Below are 18,374 nucleotides of genomic sequence, written 5' to 3' on the forward strand. Positions count from 1 at the left end.
TGTTATTTTGATTGAGGCAGGGTTTTGCAGTAGAGCCCAGCCTAGTGTCTCAACTCACAATATTCTTGCCTCGGCCTCCCTCCCATCTGGTTTTAGGAACATGCACATTTTCTTTATTAGAGCAGCTGCCCAGGATGGTCTGATGGCCTCTTGGTGGACATCTGTCAGATTCCTGCCCTCCTGGGAGTAGAACCTGTGCACTATTGCTGTTTGGATGCTGCAGGCTGCTGAAGATCTGTCAGTTCAAGGTTCAATACCAACCAGAGCTTCAGAGCATGGCGGCTGCCAAGCAAACAGCTTCTCTTCATCCTCTTCCATGGGCGGTTACATCTGCACGTGTTCTTATTAGACACATCACAACTGATGAGGAAACCTCACCTCCGGATGAGCCTGATTCAGCTGAGGCAATGGGAAAGACCATCCCAGCTGCAGAAATCCCTGTGCTTGCCCCAGACTTGGGCCTTATTCTGGGAGATCTGCTGCATCTGTGCACTCTGAAAACCCTGACGCAGTCATGAGTGATGCTCGTTTGGTGGTCCTCCTCTTGACCACTGAGACAACCGAGACAACACCAGATGACATCCAGGGGATTCTACCTGCCTCCACTGCTCCAGCCAGGATCACTCACTGCTACTCCTAACTCTGCAACAGCTGCCCACCTCAGGTAGGGACAAAGCTCTTCTTCTTCCTGTGGCGGATAGTGTCCTTGTGCAAGTAGCACAAAATACCTTGTTCCCTCACGTATCCGCCGCTGACTTGTTTTATTAGCCGAGTTTATTCTCACAGTTACCCCTGGGTAGTGAGCCATCGGTGGTGGAGGTGTGCATTTTAGTTTCAATCAGTGGCTGTGTGACTTAACCGGTTGACTACATTTTAGAGGGTTTGTTAGGGATGAAGCATGGGTGAGCAGGGACTAGAGTGGAGAAAAGGGGATGTGTTTACACTCGGTATAACGGGTTTGGGTTGCAGGTAATGGAGGAAGCTGTCCTTTTTGCAGTATCTGTGACTTTTTCTAACATGGTGGATAGTGGCTTTATTTCTCATTCAGTCTCCTATTCAACAGTGTGGTGCTGTCCACTTTCAGCTGTAGGTGTAATGTGATATAAGGCTTAAGAGGATTGGCTCGGCATCAGATCATCTACAGGCCTCAGTGAGCAATGTAGAAAAGCTTAGTCTTCTTTTTGGCCAGAGGCAAAAACCAGTTTAAAAAAAAATTGCTGTAAGAACTGGACCAAATTAAAGCATAACCACCACCAGGATTACCTTCCTTCTAAGAAATGCAAACAAAGACAATAGAGTTTTAAGTGGGAAAGACTTAGTGTATCTGTTAATACCTTTTGTGTGGCAAGGACTTGGCCTTTGAGTCTTGAGCCTAGTGGACACTCAAAGCTGGGTTACAGTAGTATGTGGCTTGGAAAAGTGTGTGCAAAGTGAATGTGTCGTCTGCAGAGAGACTTCAGAATGTTACCTAACGTCCACTGCTTAATCTTTCAGCGGCTACTTCCCAGATACTTCCTATGTAGACAGACAGCTTGGCTGGGAACAAAGATCCTCCTCCCTTGTTTCCGTCGCAAGGGAATTAAAGGTGTGCGCCACTACAGCCGATCACAATGTCTTTCATTAAAATACAGTCCGTGGAGTGTGAATTGTAAGAGGCAAAGCCTTGTTCACAGTTTTCTTCCCATTTCTCTTTGTCAGCTGTGGGCGCCAAGGTGGAGACTAGTAAGCGCAAGACCCATCAACAGACCGCTCCCGCGTGTCTGCGAGAAGCAGGCGTGCGCAGGCGTGCTGGGACCAGCCGCGGGGCATGCTGGGCCCGCGACGGCGGCCCGTTGCTAGGAGGCGGGGACGCCTGCCCGCTGGGACCCGGGTCGCCGTGGGCCCCGCTGCCTGGCGGAGCCCATCGACGGCAGGTTGGTCTCCGGGTGGCCCGCGCCTGCGGGGCCGAAGACGCGCGGCTGCCCGGTCTCGAGGAGCGATGGAGCCTGGGAAGGTCGGTGTGCCGCCGGGCCCGGCCCGCGCTCGTGTTCCCCCTGTCTTTCGCGGCGCGGCTGGGCGGGCGTCTGCCTTGGCCTGAACTGAGGACGGAGCTGGAGGCCGAGCTGGGGTGGAGGGGCTAGCCCTGCGGGTGGCCCTCACTTCTTAGCTCCGGGGCGCTTTGTGGAGGAGTTTCCGGTCACCCACAGGCATGGCCGGGTGTCAGCTTAAGGAAGGCACAGGACTTCTGAAAAACAAAACCAACCAACCAACAAACAGAAACGCTGAAAGGTGCAGCCTTTGAGTCTCTTTACGGTAGAAGGTTGTTGACTTTAACTTAGGTAGGTCATATGTATCAAAAAAAATTCCATCGCTTTTAGGTTTTCCGGTTTTGTGGAATACAGATTTTTAAAGTATGTACTTATGATTCTATCAGTTACTTATAAATTCTATGAATTACCTCAGTGTCTATTATAATGGATCCCTTTTCTAGTATGAATTAATTTGGGTCTTCTCTTTATAGCTTTAGGTTTCCTGGGTTTACAGTTTTACAAAGTTTGTCCATTTTGTTGATTTTCCCCCCCCAAAGAATCAGCTCTTAGTTTCATTCTTCATCTTGTTTTTTTGTTGCTCCACTGTCATTGATTTCAGCGCTGAGTTCGATGATTTCTTGTGGTCTACTCTTTGGAGGCATTATTTCTTTTCGTTTTTCTAGAGCTGCCAGGTGTGTCATGGAGTTACCACTAATAGAATCTCTCCGGTTTTGATGGAAGCACTTAATGCTATGAACTTGCCTCTTAGAACTGTAATCATTGTGTCTCATAGGTTTGGGTATGCTGAATTCTCATTTTCATTCAGTTCTAAAAAGTTTTAAATTTCCATTTTGGTTTCTGCCTTGACTCAGTTTTCATTCAGTAGTAAGTTGTTCACAAGTCTGTGTTTTCGGTCATTTCTATTGTTGATATTCAGCTTTAATCCATTGGTGGCCAGATAGGATTCAGGCTGTTATTTCGGTTTTCTTATGTGTGTGGAAACTTGCTTTGTGTTGTAATACGTGATCAGTTTTGAGGAAAGTTCCACATGCTTCGGAAAGTAAAGTACATTCTTTAGAGTGCAGGAGTATATGTGTCTGGTATGTCAGGTTGACTTAGGGTTTTTTTTTTTTTAACTCCACATGTCTCTGTTTAGTTGTGTCTGGATGACCCATCTGCTGGTGGGAGTCAGGTACTGAGGTCGTGAACTATCAGTATGTGAGGGGGATAAAGTAGTGTTTAGAACTGCAATATCCTATTTTTTCTCTTTGATAGATTTTTCTCTTTGTTGAGTATGTAATGTCCTTCTCTGTCTCTTCTAATTAGTCTTGGCTTGAAATCTATTTTGTCACATATTAAAATGGCCACAGCTGCTTGTTTCTTGGATCTATTTGCTTGGAATACCTTTTCTTGTCCATTTACCCTAAGGTGATATATGTCCTTCATGGTGAGGTCTGTTTCTTGGATGCAACAGAAAGATGGACCCTGTTTTCTAATCCAATCTGCTAGTCTATGTCTTTTTATTGGTGAATTGAGACTACTAGTCTTGAGAGTTGTTAATGAGCAGTGTCTGTTCATTTTATTATGTTGTTTTAGGATGGGTTTCTCTCCCTTGATTTACCGTTCTGGAATTGTTTAGTCCCTGTGTCCTCTTGTGTGTGGTCAATTTTCTCTTCAGTATGCAGTTTTCCTTGGTGCTTCCTGTAGAGCTGGATTAGTGTTTTTCTTTCTCAGTGGATTGTGATGGATAGTTTTGTTGGGTAGAGTAGTCTGGGTTGACATCTTTGGTTGTTCAGAGCTTAAGGAATGGCCTTCCTGGCTTTTAGACTCTCCATTGAAAAGTCAGGTCTTACTCTAATAGGCCTGCCTTCATATGTGACTTGGTCTTTTCCCCTGGCCACATTTAATAGTCTTTCTTTGTTCTGTACATTTAGTGTTTTGTTTATTATGTGTTGTGAGGAGTTTCTTTTCTGGTCCTGTCTACTTGGTGTTCTGTATAGCTGTTATAGCTTGATAAGCGTGTCTTTCTTTAGGTTGGGGAACTTTTCTTCTATGATTTTATTAAAAATATTTACTGTGCCTTTGACCTGGTTTCTTCTCCTTCCTTTACATCTGTTATTCATAGGTTTGGTCTTTTCATTGTATGCTGGGTTTCCTGGATGCTTGTCCTTGGATTTTGTTTTAGGTTTAACCTTTTCTTTGGGCTATCCACTTCTTCTATTTTGTCTTCAAGACCTGATCTTCTCTTTCATGTCTTAATCTGGTGGAGAGGTTTACCTCTGACGTTTTTGTTTGAGATCCTGAGTTTTTTCAGTTCCAATTGTATTTCTGTTTGGAATTTCTTTAATGATTCTGTTTCTTTACTAAATTCCACTTTCATGCCCTGAATTGTTTTCATTATTTCTTTGAACTGCTTAGTTGTGTGTGTTCACAGTCTTTGTTAAATCTTCCATTCACTTCCTCTTTAAGGTCCTTGAACGTGTTTGTAATTGCTATTTTGAAACCCCTGTCTTGTGCTTCAGCTAAATTGCTTTTCTCGATAGTCTGTGATAGTAGACTTGCTGGCTTCTGGAGGAGGCATTTTGTCTTGGTGGTTCATGTTTGTTTTTGTGCTCTCTAGGCATCTGCAGTTCAGATGCTTGAAGTGTTTCTTGGTGTAGATATCTGGTCTTGTCTTTGTTGCGTGTGTGTTCTGTTCTTTGGATGCATTGGCGTACCCTGGGTCGTTGCCAAGAGTGGTGGCTATGAGATCCCTGAGTCCTAGTCACATTTGGTGGTTGTGGCATTCCTGGTGACAGGCAGTTCTAGTTCCCAGCCAAACGTGGTGGTTGCGGAGTCCTTGGCAGAGAGCTGTTCTGTGGGTCAATGGGGAGTCACAGAGGGATGGAAATGGGGTAGACGCGACGGCTGAGAGGGCATCAAGAAGGAAGTAAGGGGACCCTGGGTCTGTCCCAAAAAGTCAATTCCTTCCTGGATAGAGGTGGGCTGGGAGGTGGGGCTCCTGTGGGCAGGCTTAGCAGAGCTAAATTACATCTGTAGAGGATGGAATGGCGGCGGGAGGGAAAACTGATGGTTCAGGTTACTTGGACCTGGGTACCACCCTTGTGCAGTGGTGGGGTCCCTGGTAGAAAGTGGTTCTGCTGGTTGGTGGGTCACAAAGGTGAGAGGTATGCTAGAAGAAAAGGCTGAAAGAAGCCACAGGGCAGATGAAGCGAGTCACTGGGTCTACAGCCGGAGGCTGAAGCCCTAGAAGATGGAGGTGCTGGGTAGAGGGCCATATTAGGCTTCTCAACGTGAGTTCTGAGAGTGTGGGATTAGCAGCTCACGCTTGTTTTGTTTTGTGTTTTGAGACAGGTTTTCTTTGCGTAGCCTTGGCTGTCCAGGAACTCATTCTGTAGTCTAAGCTGGCCTCAAGTCAGAGATCCACATGCCTCTGCCTCCTGAGTCCTGGGATTAAAGACATGTGCCACCATGCCAGGAAGTTTCTCACATTTTTAAGGCAAGTTGTTTACCAGCTGAGCCACTTCTCCAGTCCCCATTACCTTCCGAGACAGGTTTATAGATTCAAGTAGTGTAGTCGACTCAGTATACCATTTGATATATATTAGATGCGAAATGAAAATTCTGTCTTTCTGGTTTCTATTTTTTTTTAATGGAATGATCAAATTTAACTGTTAGAACATGAGTAATCTTTTAATTTTGCTCATGTATTCCTGGACCGTGAATTGGAGAACACACAGCTCAAATAGCTTAATTCTGCTCCTTTGACATCTGAGGTCACAAACAGGTTTGGGGCTCATGGTGACTCCTGGTGGATCCTGTCACATTCTGGCCACTAAGCGACCCTGTGGGGCCTCTGCTCTGCCTTAGCTGGAACAGCTACGTGTTGCCTTTCTCCCACTATCCTGCTTTCCTTCTTTACATCTGAACTCCTGTGCTAGGTAGCCTGAGAAAGACCACGGGGAGCCATGTTCCTTGGTAGCCACATAGCATGCTTCTGGCCTAGGACGGGCCAACCACAGTAGAAGGAGCAGAAATCCCTGACTCAGCCCTGTGCTCAATATTTGGAATGAGACAGTTTATTGTGGCCCATCTGAAAAATGTTTTTTAGTATTTTTTGTTGTTGTTTAAATAAATTATGTATATGGGTGTTCTGCCTGTGTGTATGTTTGTGTAGCACATACTTGTCTGTGTTTTGAGGAGGCCAGATGCTGCAGTGAGAGCCCATGGGACTGGAGTTACAGACATTGTCAGCTGCTGTGTAGGTGCTAGGACTGGGCACAGATTTCCTATAAAGCAGCCACTGCTCTTCAAAGCTCAGCTATCTTTCTTGACACCTGAGAGATGCTCACAAAATGCCTGCCCGTAATCTGTTCTTTAACTGCTATTACAACTTTGTTTTCTCTTTTATTTGGTAATAGTTTTTGAAATAGCCAATGAAAGGGGTCTGTAATAATTATGGACCACTTTATACTAGTGAATAATTTAAACATCTCTTTATTTGTATCTTTTTTGTTTTGTTTTGAGACAGAGTATCCCTGTGTGTCTGAGATTGGCCTCAAACTCTATATTCTCCTGCTTTGGCCACCCCAGTGCTGGGGGTTACAGATGTGGGCCCTATTCTTGGCCTGTACTTGGGTCATCTTTCATTTCAATAGGAAAGCAAAACTAGATAATAAAAGGTATTTTTTGTTAATTATTTTTGATACAAATAGTATGATGGAACTACAAAATTTGTTATTTTAAATTTTTTCCCCTAGGGCCTCCTCATATTGCCTACGCTGGCTGGAACTTAGAATCCTCCTGCCTCAGCTTCCTGAGTGTTAGAATATGGCTATGTGCCACTATGTTTGACTTGATAATTCTGACTTTGTTCTTTGCTTTTTAGAGAAGAACCAAAGATGATACTTGGAAAGCAGATGACCTCAGAAGACACCTTAAGGTAATGTATTTTAAAGACTTGATGTGGGCTTCACAAGCAACCTTCATGGGCTTTTGGACAGTGTGACCAGGCTCAACCTCGCATAGCTTTGGTTACAAATTTCATTTCAGAGGCATTTTTGATTCAAAGATGAAGCAAGGTAGTCAATACTTCTGGAATATTTTGGGGTGTGGCCCTGCACTGGGGCTGAGATGTCCTCTTTGTCAGCCCAGCTGGTAGCTCCTCCAGCTTGAATGTTGAGATTTAGTTCTTCTGAGAATTTCATAGTAAAGCTTTCATTTATTTCTTTAAAGCAGGATCTCCCTCCGTAGCCTGGGCTGGCCTTGAGTTGAGGTGGCTATGATTCTCCTGTCCCATTCTCATGAGTGCTGGCATTATACTTGCACTTGTGCTTGGCTTTACCGTCACTGTTGTTGCCACAGGGTCTCACCATCCAGCCCTGGCTGGCCTGGAACTTCAGCAAATCAGAATGGCCTCAAACTCAGAGATCCACCTGCTTCTGCCTCTTGAGTGCTGTGCTTAACGGCATGTGCCACCATGCCCAGCTGCCTTTATTGTTCATGTACTAACCACGCGGTTCTTGCCCCAGCAACTTGAAAACACAGCTTCATTATCTCTTGAGTTATAGGTTGTGTTTTATTGTTTTACTTCCTGCAGTACTAAGATTGAACTCATACTTATGGCTAGGCCAATCTTCTGCTGCATCCTGCCTCCCATATTGCGTTTCAGGCTTGATTTGCCAGTGACCTCGCCCATCTCTTGTACCTGGGTTGGTCAGCAGTCAGCATTGGTAGAAATGTTCAGTGGGACTCCAGGTAGTATTCTAGGAGTATTTGTTCGGCTCTATCTCCCATCTCGCTGGACTGAGAAAGCAGCTGCAGTCAGTGAGTTTTAAAAAGTGTTTCAGATGAATCTTTCTGTCCAGATATTGGAAGTAAAATGGATGTGTGCTTTCATGCTCAAGGAACATCTTGCTTATGTTGTTTTAGGCTGTACGATCAGGTAGTCCCAAGGAAGATAGGAAAGTTAGAGAAAAGAAGATGCACAAGGAGGCAGAACTGGGCACTCTGGAGTACAGAGAACACAAGAGCCGGGACCCAGAGCGAGAGGCCCGGCACAAGGAGAAGACTGCGGACAGAGACCTGTATGCCTCCCTGGAACATCTTCGTGGGGAGAGAGACCGGGAGAAGCACAAAGAAAGGAGGAAAGACATGAAAGACCGTGAGAAAGACAAGCTGAAAGACAGACATCGAGACCAAGATGCTGAGAAGGCTTACAGTCGAGGCAAGGACAGAGAGAGAGAGAAGGAGAGAAGGGCCCGGAAAGAAGAGCTCAGGCAAACTATGACCTACCATGACCTCCTGGGTCGGGAAATGCGGGGCCGGCAGACAGGGGAGAGGAAGGTCTACACCGGTGGGTCTCATTAGCTATATTTCTTTTGCTATTGATTGATTGTTCCATTGATGGCTGTGTGTGTGTGTGTGTGTGTAGGCACATGTGTGCCACACTCTGACAGGAGGTTACAGGACAGCTTACAGGAGCTGGCTTTTACCTTCGTAGTTTTGAGATGGGCTCTCTTTCTGCTGCACCACGTGCTTTAGGCTAGCTGGCCTGAGGGGTCTGGCTGACTCTCCTCACTCCACCTCCCATCGTGTGTAGGAGCAGCTGTATCCAGCTTTGACATGGGTTCGGGGTTTGTCAGGCTTGATTGGCTAGTGCCTTTACTAGCTGAGCCATTTTCTTGGCCTGCATTTTGTTTAAAAGTTCTCATTGTTGGAAGGAACTTTTTTTTTTAGTTCAGTTATTTTCTCTCAGGTTTTCATGTATGCTTTAACTTTGTATTTAGGAAACAGAAAGTAACAGTTTCCTAGCCTCTGTGTTTTTTACTATGAAATTTTTTTTTAAAAATTTCCTCAATAAAGGAACCATTTCCTTAGTATTTACTAGCCTAGCATTTTTAACTTTTGAAATTCTTTTTTTTTAATTTATTATCTCAATAAGTCTTAGTCTCCATGGAAAAACAAAAATAAAGCACTTTAATAAAAGTATTCCATCAAAGTGTTAATTCTATTGCAGTATTGGAGATCTGAGGCTCAAACAGATCTGAGGCTATTGTTCATGGTAGACAAGGACTCTGCCACTGAGCTAAAGCCCTGCCCTTTGGGTTTTCTTTTCTTTTCTTTTTTTTTTTTAAATTTAAATTAAATTTTTTTCTTTTTTTAAAATTTATTTGTATATTTTTTTCTTTAAATTAAAAATTTTTTTACTAATTACAGTTTATTCATTTTGTATCCCAGCTATAGCCCCCTCCCTCAATCTCTCCCAACCCCACCCACCCTCCCTCATCTCCTTTTATGCCCCCCTCCAAGTCCACTGAAAAGGGAGGTCCTCCTTCCCTTCCATCTGACCCTAACCTATCAGGTCTCATCAGGACTGACTGCATTGTCTTCCTGTGCAGCCTGGTAAGGCTGTTCGCCCCCTCGGGGAGGTGATCAAAGAGGAGGCCAATCAGTTCATGTCAGAGACAGTCCCTGTTTCTATTACTAGGGAACCCTCTTGGACACTGAGCTGCCATGGGCTACATCTGTGCCAGAGTTCTAGGTTATCTCCATGCATGGTCCTTGGTTGGAGTATCAGTCTCAGAAAAGAACCCTGTGCCCAGGTTTTTGGGTCTGTTGCTCTCCTTGTGGAGTTCATGTCCCCTCCAGGTCTTTCTGTCTCCCCCTTCTTTCATAAGATTCCCTGCACTCTGTCCAAAGTTTGGTTATGAGCCTCAGCAACTGCTTTGATACCCTGCTGGGTAGAGTCTTTCAGAGGCCCTCTGTGGTAGACTCCTGGTCTGTTGTCTGTTTTCTCCCTCTTCCAATGTCGGTCCTTTTTGCCTTTCTGAGTGAGGATTGATCATCTTACCCAGGATCCTCCTTCTTGCTTAGCTTCTTTAGGTGTACAGATTTTTGTATAATTATCCTATAGTATATAGCTAATATCCACTTATAAGTGAGTATATACTGTGTGTGTCTTTCTGCTTCTGGGATACCTCACTTAGGATGATCTTTTCTAGTTCCCAGCATTTGCCTGCAAATTTCATGTTTTCCTTGTTTTTAATTGCTAAGTAGTATTCCATTGTGTAAATGTACCACAATTTCTGTATCCATTCCTCAGTTGAGGGACATCTGGGTTGTTTCCAGGTTCTGGCTATTACGAATAAAGCTGCTATGAACATGGTTGTATTGGGTAGTACTTTGGTTCATCCTCCCAGCTTCACCTGTGGCTTCTCTTACAGACTCTGTAGAGTCCTGTTTCCCCACCTCCAGTTCCTAATTGCTTCAGCTTCCTGTCAAGTGTTATTTGTAAGGCTCCACTTCCAGGGTGCCACCGACATTTACTAGTTCATCTCAGTAACGAACTGCCAGGAAAGAAGAACTGTATCTGTTTCTTGGCCATATTCATCTTCCCTTTAAGTTTACTACTAGCACTTGTTACCCTTGCAGTGGGAGAATATGTCTTAGTTGAAGAATGTTTTAAAATACAAGTTAATGAACATATGTGCAGTAGTAAAATCTATAGCAAGTTATTGCTGGCTTTTTGGTAAGATAAAGTTTGGGAATATTAAAAGTATGTTGTATTTTTTAGTAACTAAAATACGAACTGAGGAAAAAGAAAAGAGAGAGGAAGATTCTGAAAGAGGAGATGACGACAGAGAAAGAAGATATCGAGAAAGAAAGGTACCCAGGCCTGAGGCAGCGGAGCGCGTGGTACACTCCCTGAGGAGGAGATGAAGCTTCTGGACTTGTTCTTTCTGAAAATACACTTTAAACTTGTGATTGACAAGTAATAATTGAACACACTTATAGGGCACAGTGTGACATTTCAGCATACACATACGGTGTTGAATCTCTACCATAGGGTGATTGCCTGTCACCGAAGACATTCTGTCTTCGGGAGGGCTGGCTATTGCTGTGTTGGAGCACAGAGAGCAAAAGCAACTTGGCGAGGAAAGGGTTTATTGTATCCCACATTGTAGCCATCATCAAAATAAGACAGAAACTCCAGCAGGGATAGAACCTGGAGGTGGGAGCTGATTCAGAGGCCATGGAGGGGTCCTGCTCAGCCTGTTCTCTTATAGAACCCAGAACCACCAGCCATGGGTTGGGCCCTTCTCCATCAATCACTAATTAAGAACATGCCCTACAGCTTGATCTTAGGCATTTCCTCAATTGAGGTTCCTTTTTTTCAGATGACTCCACCTGTGTCAACGACTTGTTTATTTATTTTATCATCCTGGGCTGGAGAACACTAGATGGAGTCCTCCTGCACCCTAGGTTTTATGTGTTTTGAACTACGCCTCCCTTATTTACCACCTGTGCAACAAGCACTTTCTCGTGGCAAGTCTTGAGTATGGTTGAAAAGGCTAACTCTTTGTTAGGCACTTATGTTGCAATATTTAAAAAAATTTGATTTGAAGAATCTTCTTTTTTTAAGTAAGTGCAATTCTGATATAGGCATGTCTGTCCTTTGGTAGACAGAATGCTTCACAAACCCTCTTCCTACTCTGCAGTAATGTAAATAGCTGTCTGGACTTTGATGTGGGTCTACAGAGGTCCTTTTAGACTTAGCTTTTTAATTTTATTTGGCAAGTGATCTTAGGCAATGAACTGCCTGTGAAGCTGAGGGGCTCAGGCAGAGATTCTTTCTCTCGATATACTCTGCTGGCCGAGATAAACAGGGTGGAACCAAGGAAGGAGATTAGAGACTCTTCTGTGTCCCAGGGAATTTAGAGGATTGAGTTATGACTTGGGAGGGAGGGAAGAAGGGAGTCCAGTGGCCCTTGGCCTGGCTGGATCAAGTCAGGCTTGCTCAGGTTCTGCCTTGAAGGCTCCCAGATGGAGTCAGAGCTGGGACACCATCGCAACAACTGATGTGACTTGTGTCATGAGTGACCCACTGACCTTTGGTGGTGTTAGGATCAGGAGATGGTGGAACAACAGCCATTCTTTGCAAGGCTCCTTCCAAGTGGGAATGAGCTTTGATGGTGGTGTTAGGATGAGGAGGTGACAGAATGGTCGCCTTTCTTTGCAAGGCTCCTTGTCTGAGTGGGAATGAGCAGTTGAGGGAAAGTGCACACCATGTTATTGAGGGACACAGCAGCATCAGCTGCTGCCATTTACCACAGGGCTGTCTTCCTAGAGCTGTCACAGAGCATCAGTGACTACACGGCAGTGGTGCAGAAGGTGAGAGAACAAACTACGAATGTGGGGGAAAAAGAAACAAGGCAGATGCTGTTTGTTTGGCTGTGTGTCCGGACTGGTTTTCTGTCACTAAAAGAGCATATCCAAGGAAAGCAATATATAAAAAAGAAAGGTTGACTTGAGTCATAGAATTGGCTCTCTTGGCCCATACCTGGTTGGCCCTATTGTAGAGAGGTGGCACGTTGTGACACCGCATAGTGGAGCAAAGCTACCCGCATCCCAGGTCAGAGAACAGAGAGGAGGAGGGGGCAGGACCAGATGAGGCCCACAGTCCCTCAGCCTTTCTTGTGGCTGCACGTGCTGCAGGTGCACAGTGCCTCCCAGCAATGCCACCATGGAGGCCACCATCCTGAGGAATCTCCACAGTGTGCAACATCGGAGAGACAGGGCTTAGGCTTGGGTGTTGCTCTGTACTGCTTGGTGTAGGTGGGATGAGGACTGTTCTTTCCAGGACAGTGGGTAGGGGACTTGAGGGAAGACAAGCAGTGCCAGCTGTGTGATTTTTCTCTGCTTCGTTTATCATAGTGTACACAGACCGTGCTATGCCGGGACCCTTTGCTCACACAGATCTCCTTGTTGATTTCAAAGCTGCAGTACGGAGACAGTAAGGAGAACCCTCTCAACTACTGGCTCTATAAGGAGGAAGGTGAGAAGAAGCACAGGAGGGTGAAGGATCCAGACCGGGAGAGGAAACACCGAGAGAAAAGCAGCACAAGGGAGAAGAAAGAGAAACACTCAAAAGAAAAGGGGAGCCTGCTGTCTGACAGGGAGGTGGAGGAGAGACACAGAGAGAAGCGGCACAAGGAGGGCCTTCACCATGATGAGGAGAGGCGCCGAAATCACACAGAGAAGAAGGAGAGACCTTTCAAAGAGGATCACAAGAAACGGGAGTCGAAGGTATCATTTTTGATGGCCACTGTCCCTCTGGTCATCCTGAGGTCCACAGCTAGAGGGTTGCTCAGTGTGGCCTGATAATGTTAAGATTTACTGTCTGATACCCTTTTCAGTTCTGGCTGGTATAACAAAATGTCTGACATGAGTTAAGGAAGAAAAGTTTTTTTTTTTTTTTGTTTTGTTTTTTTAATAGAACCTGAAACAGTTATCTGGATCTGGTCACATGTATATTGTATAATGTTCACTGTAGAGTAAACATCTCTCAAATGTTATTGTTGTTTATGGTGAAGTTTAAAGCCCTTTAGCTTTTTATATAGTGTGTTCTTACAAGGGCATCTCTTACAATAATTCAAGATTGTTATGTTTTATTACTACTTTTAAATCAACAGCATCATACGAACCCTAGAAGACATGTATTTCCAGCTTGTTTGCAATAGTTAATTTACGATTGCATGTTTTGTTTCATGTTCAACTTTTGCTTCTAGGATCCTGAAAGGGAAGACATTGATTTAGAGGCTACTGGGGATGATGAGTATCTGGCCAATTGCGATGAAGACTTTGAAGTATGTGTAAAACTTAATTTTTTCTCGGTTTAACAATGTGGTCTTAAAAAATAGTGCATGTGTAATAATTTACTAGGCCTTGTCTCACTGGTCCATGTCTGGTAAGGTTTGATGCAGATCTGGTTGTTTCCTATTCAAACTTTACCACATTCCCATCAGTGCTTGTCCTCACTGTGTTTGGTAATTTCAGTGTCTTAGAGTTTAACCACATTTTAAGTGCACTGTATTCAAACATCTATATGTGTATCTAACTATATGCATGCATAATCCTTCACAATCTTAGTACAAAGTTTATACATTGTTAATGCTTCTTATTATGCATAATTCTATATCCTGTGGTTCATTTTCAGAATATCAAAAGCAGCAGTATATTCCAAATTTATAATTCAGCAACTTTAAAGTCAGGAAATTAAAAAAATCTCCCTTCGCCATAATAAGGTTTTTCTTGTTTTAAATGATAAATTGTAATGTATATGTGTATACAATGTATATAAATCTGTTGTGTGTGACTGTTGACTCATTTGACTCAATGACTCATTGATCATTAATAACAAGATCCTTCTCATTGTGTGTAGGACTATGAAGATGATTTTGAGGTTTGCGATGGAGATGATGACAGCTATAATGAGCATGACCCTAAAGAAAAGGCTGAAGAACTTCCTCTAGCTCAGAAAAGGGAAATCCAAGAGATTCAAAAGGCAATCAGTGCAGAGAATGAAAGGGTTGGCGAGCTGTCATTGAAACTGTTTCAGAAGCAAGGTCGGATGGAGTATGTGAAGGAGCCCTGGGCAGGTATGCAGGGACACTTGTAACCGGGAGACATATTCTGAGAGCTGTGTAGACATTTGCTGAAGGGGGGGGCACAGTTTACCCTTGATGCATCAGGTGATGCCATGCCATGTGCCTCTCAACTCCTGAGATCCACATATGGCCCAAGTCGTGTGTTCAGGGTGGCTGTGAACTGACAGTAGCTGTCCCCATGTACAGCTCCGAATATCACCCTGCACTGTTAGCCACTTTTGCAGCCTGTTGGCACGTGCTCTTGTTCCCTTTGGCAATGCCCTCCTCGATTCTCACCAAGTGGTGGCCATAGTTCCTGGCAGCAGGCTTGGGCAGAACTGCTCCATGGTTAGCTCCACAGAGGCCCAAGGACACTGCAGGACAGAGGCGAGCCCTGTGAGTGGCCAGCAGACCTAGGACGGCACTCCCAGCATGTCAGGAAGCATCCTGCCTACTGAACCTTTTCCCAAGGAATTTTGTTTATGAAATTAGAATGTATTTTCTGAAAATTCTTGACATCTGGGCATGATAAGTTTTGAGAATGTATTTTAAAATCATTTAAAGGAAAAGTTGTGTCATTTGATAAAATTTTCTTTTAAAATAGCACAGTTGGTAACATGGGAAAATAGTAGACTTACCAGATTAAATGATCTTATAGTCTGCAATGAAGAATGCTAATAGCAATCAGGCATTAGGACAGTGTAAAAACGCAAGTGGAAGTCTGGAAGAGTTATCAGTAATCATGTGTGTGCCCACTGCAGGGGTAGCGAAACTGTTGGCAGTATGGATATTTAGTGTTCTGTAGATTGTTACTGGAAGTACTCCTTTGAGGCCAGGGCTAGTGGGCCAGTCTGTTTGCTGTGTGAATTGGCCATAGCTCAGGTACTGGTGCCATGATCTCATGGTGGACTGGGAGCATACTTAGATCTGTGTAATAGATTCATTAGTAACCTTTTCTATTTCCTCCATTCATGCTTGGTGTGATCTCTTCCTTAGCCCAGTTGGCAAGATTAATTGGTCACTCACACACATTGTTTCCTGGAAAATAAGAACTATGGTTTTGGCTCCCTCAGAATTAAGCTAGTAGAAGGGGACAGAACACAAGGGTGAGTACAGTGACAAAGCCATGTTCTGTACTGGAGGAGGCAACTCAGAAGATGTTTAATAGTGCCCATCATGGAGTTTCAAATCTTGCCATGTAGGCTTGGCCAGCAACGTGGTCTTGAGCAGTATTCTAGGTGGGTTTGTTTGTTTGTTTTCTTTTTTTTTTCTGTTGCTGTGATAAAATACTGACATCATAAGCACCTTAGGGGAGGAAATAATTTATGTGGCAGACACTGCCAGGTCAAGTCCATCATTAAAGGAAGTCAAGGCAGGAACCTAAGCAGGGCTTGGAGCAGAGACCCTGGAAGAATGTTGCTTGCCAGCCTGCTGTCTAACTTACCAGTAGGCTGATGCGAGCTCTCTTCCTTAGTTAGCCAGGACTGCTGTCTGAGCTCCCCTTTTTCAGTTAAGGTAGTCAAAACAAGCCTTCACAGATATGTGCAAGGACAACCCTGATACACAGTTACTCAATTGTGTCTTTTTTTTTTTTTAGGTGATTTCAGGCTGTGTCAAGTTGACAGTAAATGCTAAGTAGAAAGGATAGTTACTTAACCTCTTTGCTTTCCCATTTCTGTAAGACCTATGCAGACTGATAATTAAACAAGTAAATATATATAAGGAACTCAAAAGCAGGAGTAGTTCCCATGAGTGCTAGGTCATGTTGCCATGACTACTGTTTGGCAACCACATTTGTAGCAAACTGTATCCTGCTTGGCTAACTGTAGCTAACTGTAGCTGTCTTAGAATGGCTTTGGGATAATGTGCTGCTGCATCCTGGGGCTTATTTGGTTATGAACTCATCCTACCTTTTTTTTTTTTTTTAAGTGTGGCTTTAGGAAACGGATAAATACCTTTTTACAGTGCACCAAAGTCAACTGTAGTATCTGAAAGAGTTTTTACCACTCCAGAAGGCATATCTCCATCTGTTGGTGAATTAGTGTCAAATACCCCCTTCCAAAGATGTCAGCTGTGCCCCAGTGTTTACATCTGTGACTTTAAAGACAGAGATGGGTTTCCTCACTTTAAGAGCTGGCACAGTAGTTTTATCAAGGTCTACTTGGACCATTGTAGTTGGCATACTGACGTCCATGGCATACACTCTTAGTGGTGCCAAAACTTGAACTTTGGTCTGGACCAGCTACGAGGGTCTCCTTCAAAACCACACACTCTGTATCACTCTTTTGTTTTAAGAGTCAGTGAGATTATGTGTGCAGGCCGTCCTGAAGAACCACAGGACGGCAGGTCTTTGTCTCATGTTCGTGTTAAACTTGAACACACAAGAGGACTGAGGAGACGGATTTATATACAGTTAAAATAAACGTGTGATAAGTAAGAACAAGAAACTTATAGGAACCCGTAGAGGAAAGTGGTGGATGGGGGCAGCCGTTTTCATAGGGAGACAGCCTAAGAGGCTGCTTTTCTCTCAGCCTGATGATGAGGGCATCGTATCTTTGAAAACCTTGCTGTCCTGATGAAGCATATACCTACACTTTGATTAAGTGGTTGGTCTAGTCTTCATTTATACTCTCTTCTGCTCTTTAACTATTTTGTGTTTATATACTAATTTTCTTATTCTAGTGTATCATTCTTGCTGTCTGTGGACACACACCTACCCAACCCTCTCTTCCTCCCCAAACAGTGGACTCCTGTAACTGCAGTGGTTCCTAGCCCAGTGGATTCTGTATTTTCTCTTCTCTGTACATCCTTACGATTAAATATAGTTTGTAAAGTAGGCACAGTAAGAGATTAACACTAAAAGCACAATGACAGCAGTCTGCTGTAACCAAAGCTAGGTGAGTGTGGACTTTCACAGTCAGAACATCTTAAGGTCTTCTGCTTACCCATCTTGTGTTGATGGGACTTGATGGAGTGATGCTCTAAATGAGATGTGTACACAGCCCTGGGGTATAGACTCCTGCTTGCCTGTGACAGGATGTCCCGGATCATTGGGGCATGATGATAAATGGTTGTGTAATAGGAGCCAACAGTGTCAGTGGCAAGGAGTCTCAGTTGTTTGGAAACATTTTTGGAAGAACATTTTAATGGGAAGTTGCCTTTGTTTCTACCACACTAAAGTGTTGCTACTGAGGGAATCTTTGGTGATGATGAGGGACATGTTGATGCTGAGTTTCGTGTGAGTCATAGTCTACAATTTTGTGTTTTAATATCTATGCAACTTGAAATGCCAAGACAGTGTTGGTCAGTTTTGATACCGTCCACCTTGCTGGTTCTACTTCATCTTCCTGTGCTCTGAACATGACCCACAAGTTCTCCTAGGACCTCATCTACTGATGTTTTCAGTGGCCTTCAGTACTTTCTCTACCTTTTCACTGAGCGCTTAGAATCCCATTCCTCAGCTTGGCTTGCCTGACTGATGCCTGTGGCTCCCCAGTGGCTCCTTGGTGGACTTAATGTCATTCTTGGTGCCACACATCAGTGCTTCCAGTGGTTTCTGCCTTTAGCCCCGCTACTGCCGTGATGGGGAACGTTGCTGCACCAGTTTAGCGATTCCCGGGACCACACTGTGTCATCCTCAGGGCCTGTGGCGGGCACGGTCACAGGCAGGTCAGGCACAGGTGGTCTTGTTGAGCCACCAGTGCTGTGAGCTGAACAGGTGAAGCAGTGAGGTTATTTGGGATGAAATTAAAACCTTGAGGTTTTTATTTTGTTGGCAGATTTTGGAGGCCATATGTGTTGTTATTGTTAATGAGGCTTCAAATACCAACCCTTTTTCTTCCAAGTTTTTTTTTTTTCTCACTTCTTGAGATAAAACATTGGTGGACTCATCCCATACACAAGATGGCTGTCACCAACACTCATTGGCTGGGTCGCT

At 44.2% G+C, this 18,374-nt stretch overlaps 1 protein-coding gene across 1 annotated transcript in view; it reads left to right on the top strand.

The window, feature by feature from the left end:
• The first annotated feature begins 1,823 nt into the window (after window positions 1–1,823).
• Window positions 1,824–18,374, top strand: part of Dync2i1 (dynein 2 intermediate chain 1) — a 55,493-nt gene continuing 38,942 nt past the window's right edge. The window contains exons 1-7 of the mRNA XM_055607567.1: window positions 1,824–1,993; window positions 6,898–6,951; window positions 7,941–8,364; window positions 10,585–10,676; window positions 12,789–13,097; window positions 13,580–13,657; window positions 14,233–14,449. Coding sequence (XP_055463542.1) covers window positions 1,979–1,993; window positions 6,898–6,951; window positions 7,941–8,364; window positions 10,585–10,676; window positions 12,789–13,097; window positions 13,580–13,657; window positions 14,233–14,449 — 1,189 coding nt within the window. The 5' untranslated portion in view covers window positions 1,824–1,978. The remainder of the gene's footprint in view (window positions 1,994–6,897; window positions 6,952–7,940; window positions 8,365–10,584; window positions 10,677–12,788; window positions 13,098–13,579; window positions 13,658–14,232; window positions 14,450–18,374) is intronic.

This window comes from Psammomys obesus, unplaced genomic scaffold, assembly GCF_907164565.1.
Source record: "Psammomys obesus unplaced genomic scaffold, mPsaObe1.curated_primary_1811, whole genome shotgun sequence".
NCBI lineage: Eukaryota > Metazoa > Chordata > Mammalia > Rodentia > Muridae > Psammomys > Psammomys obesus.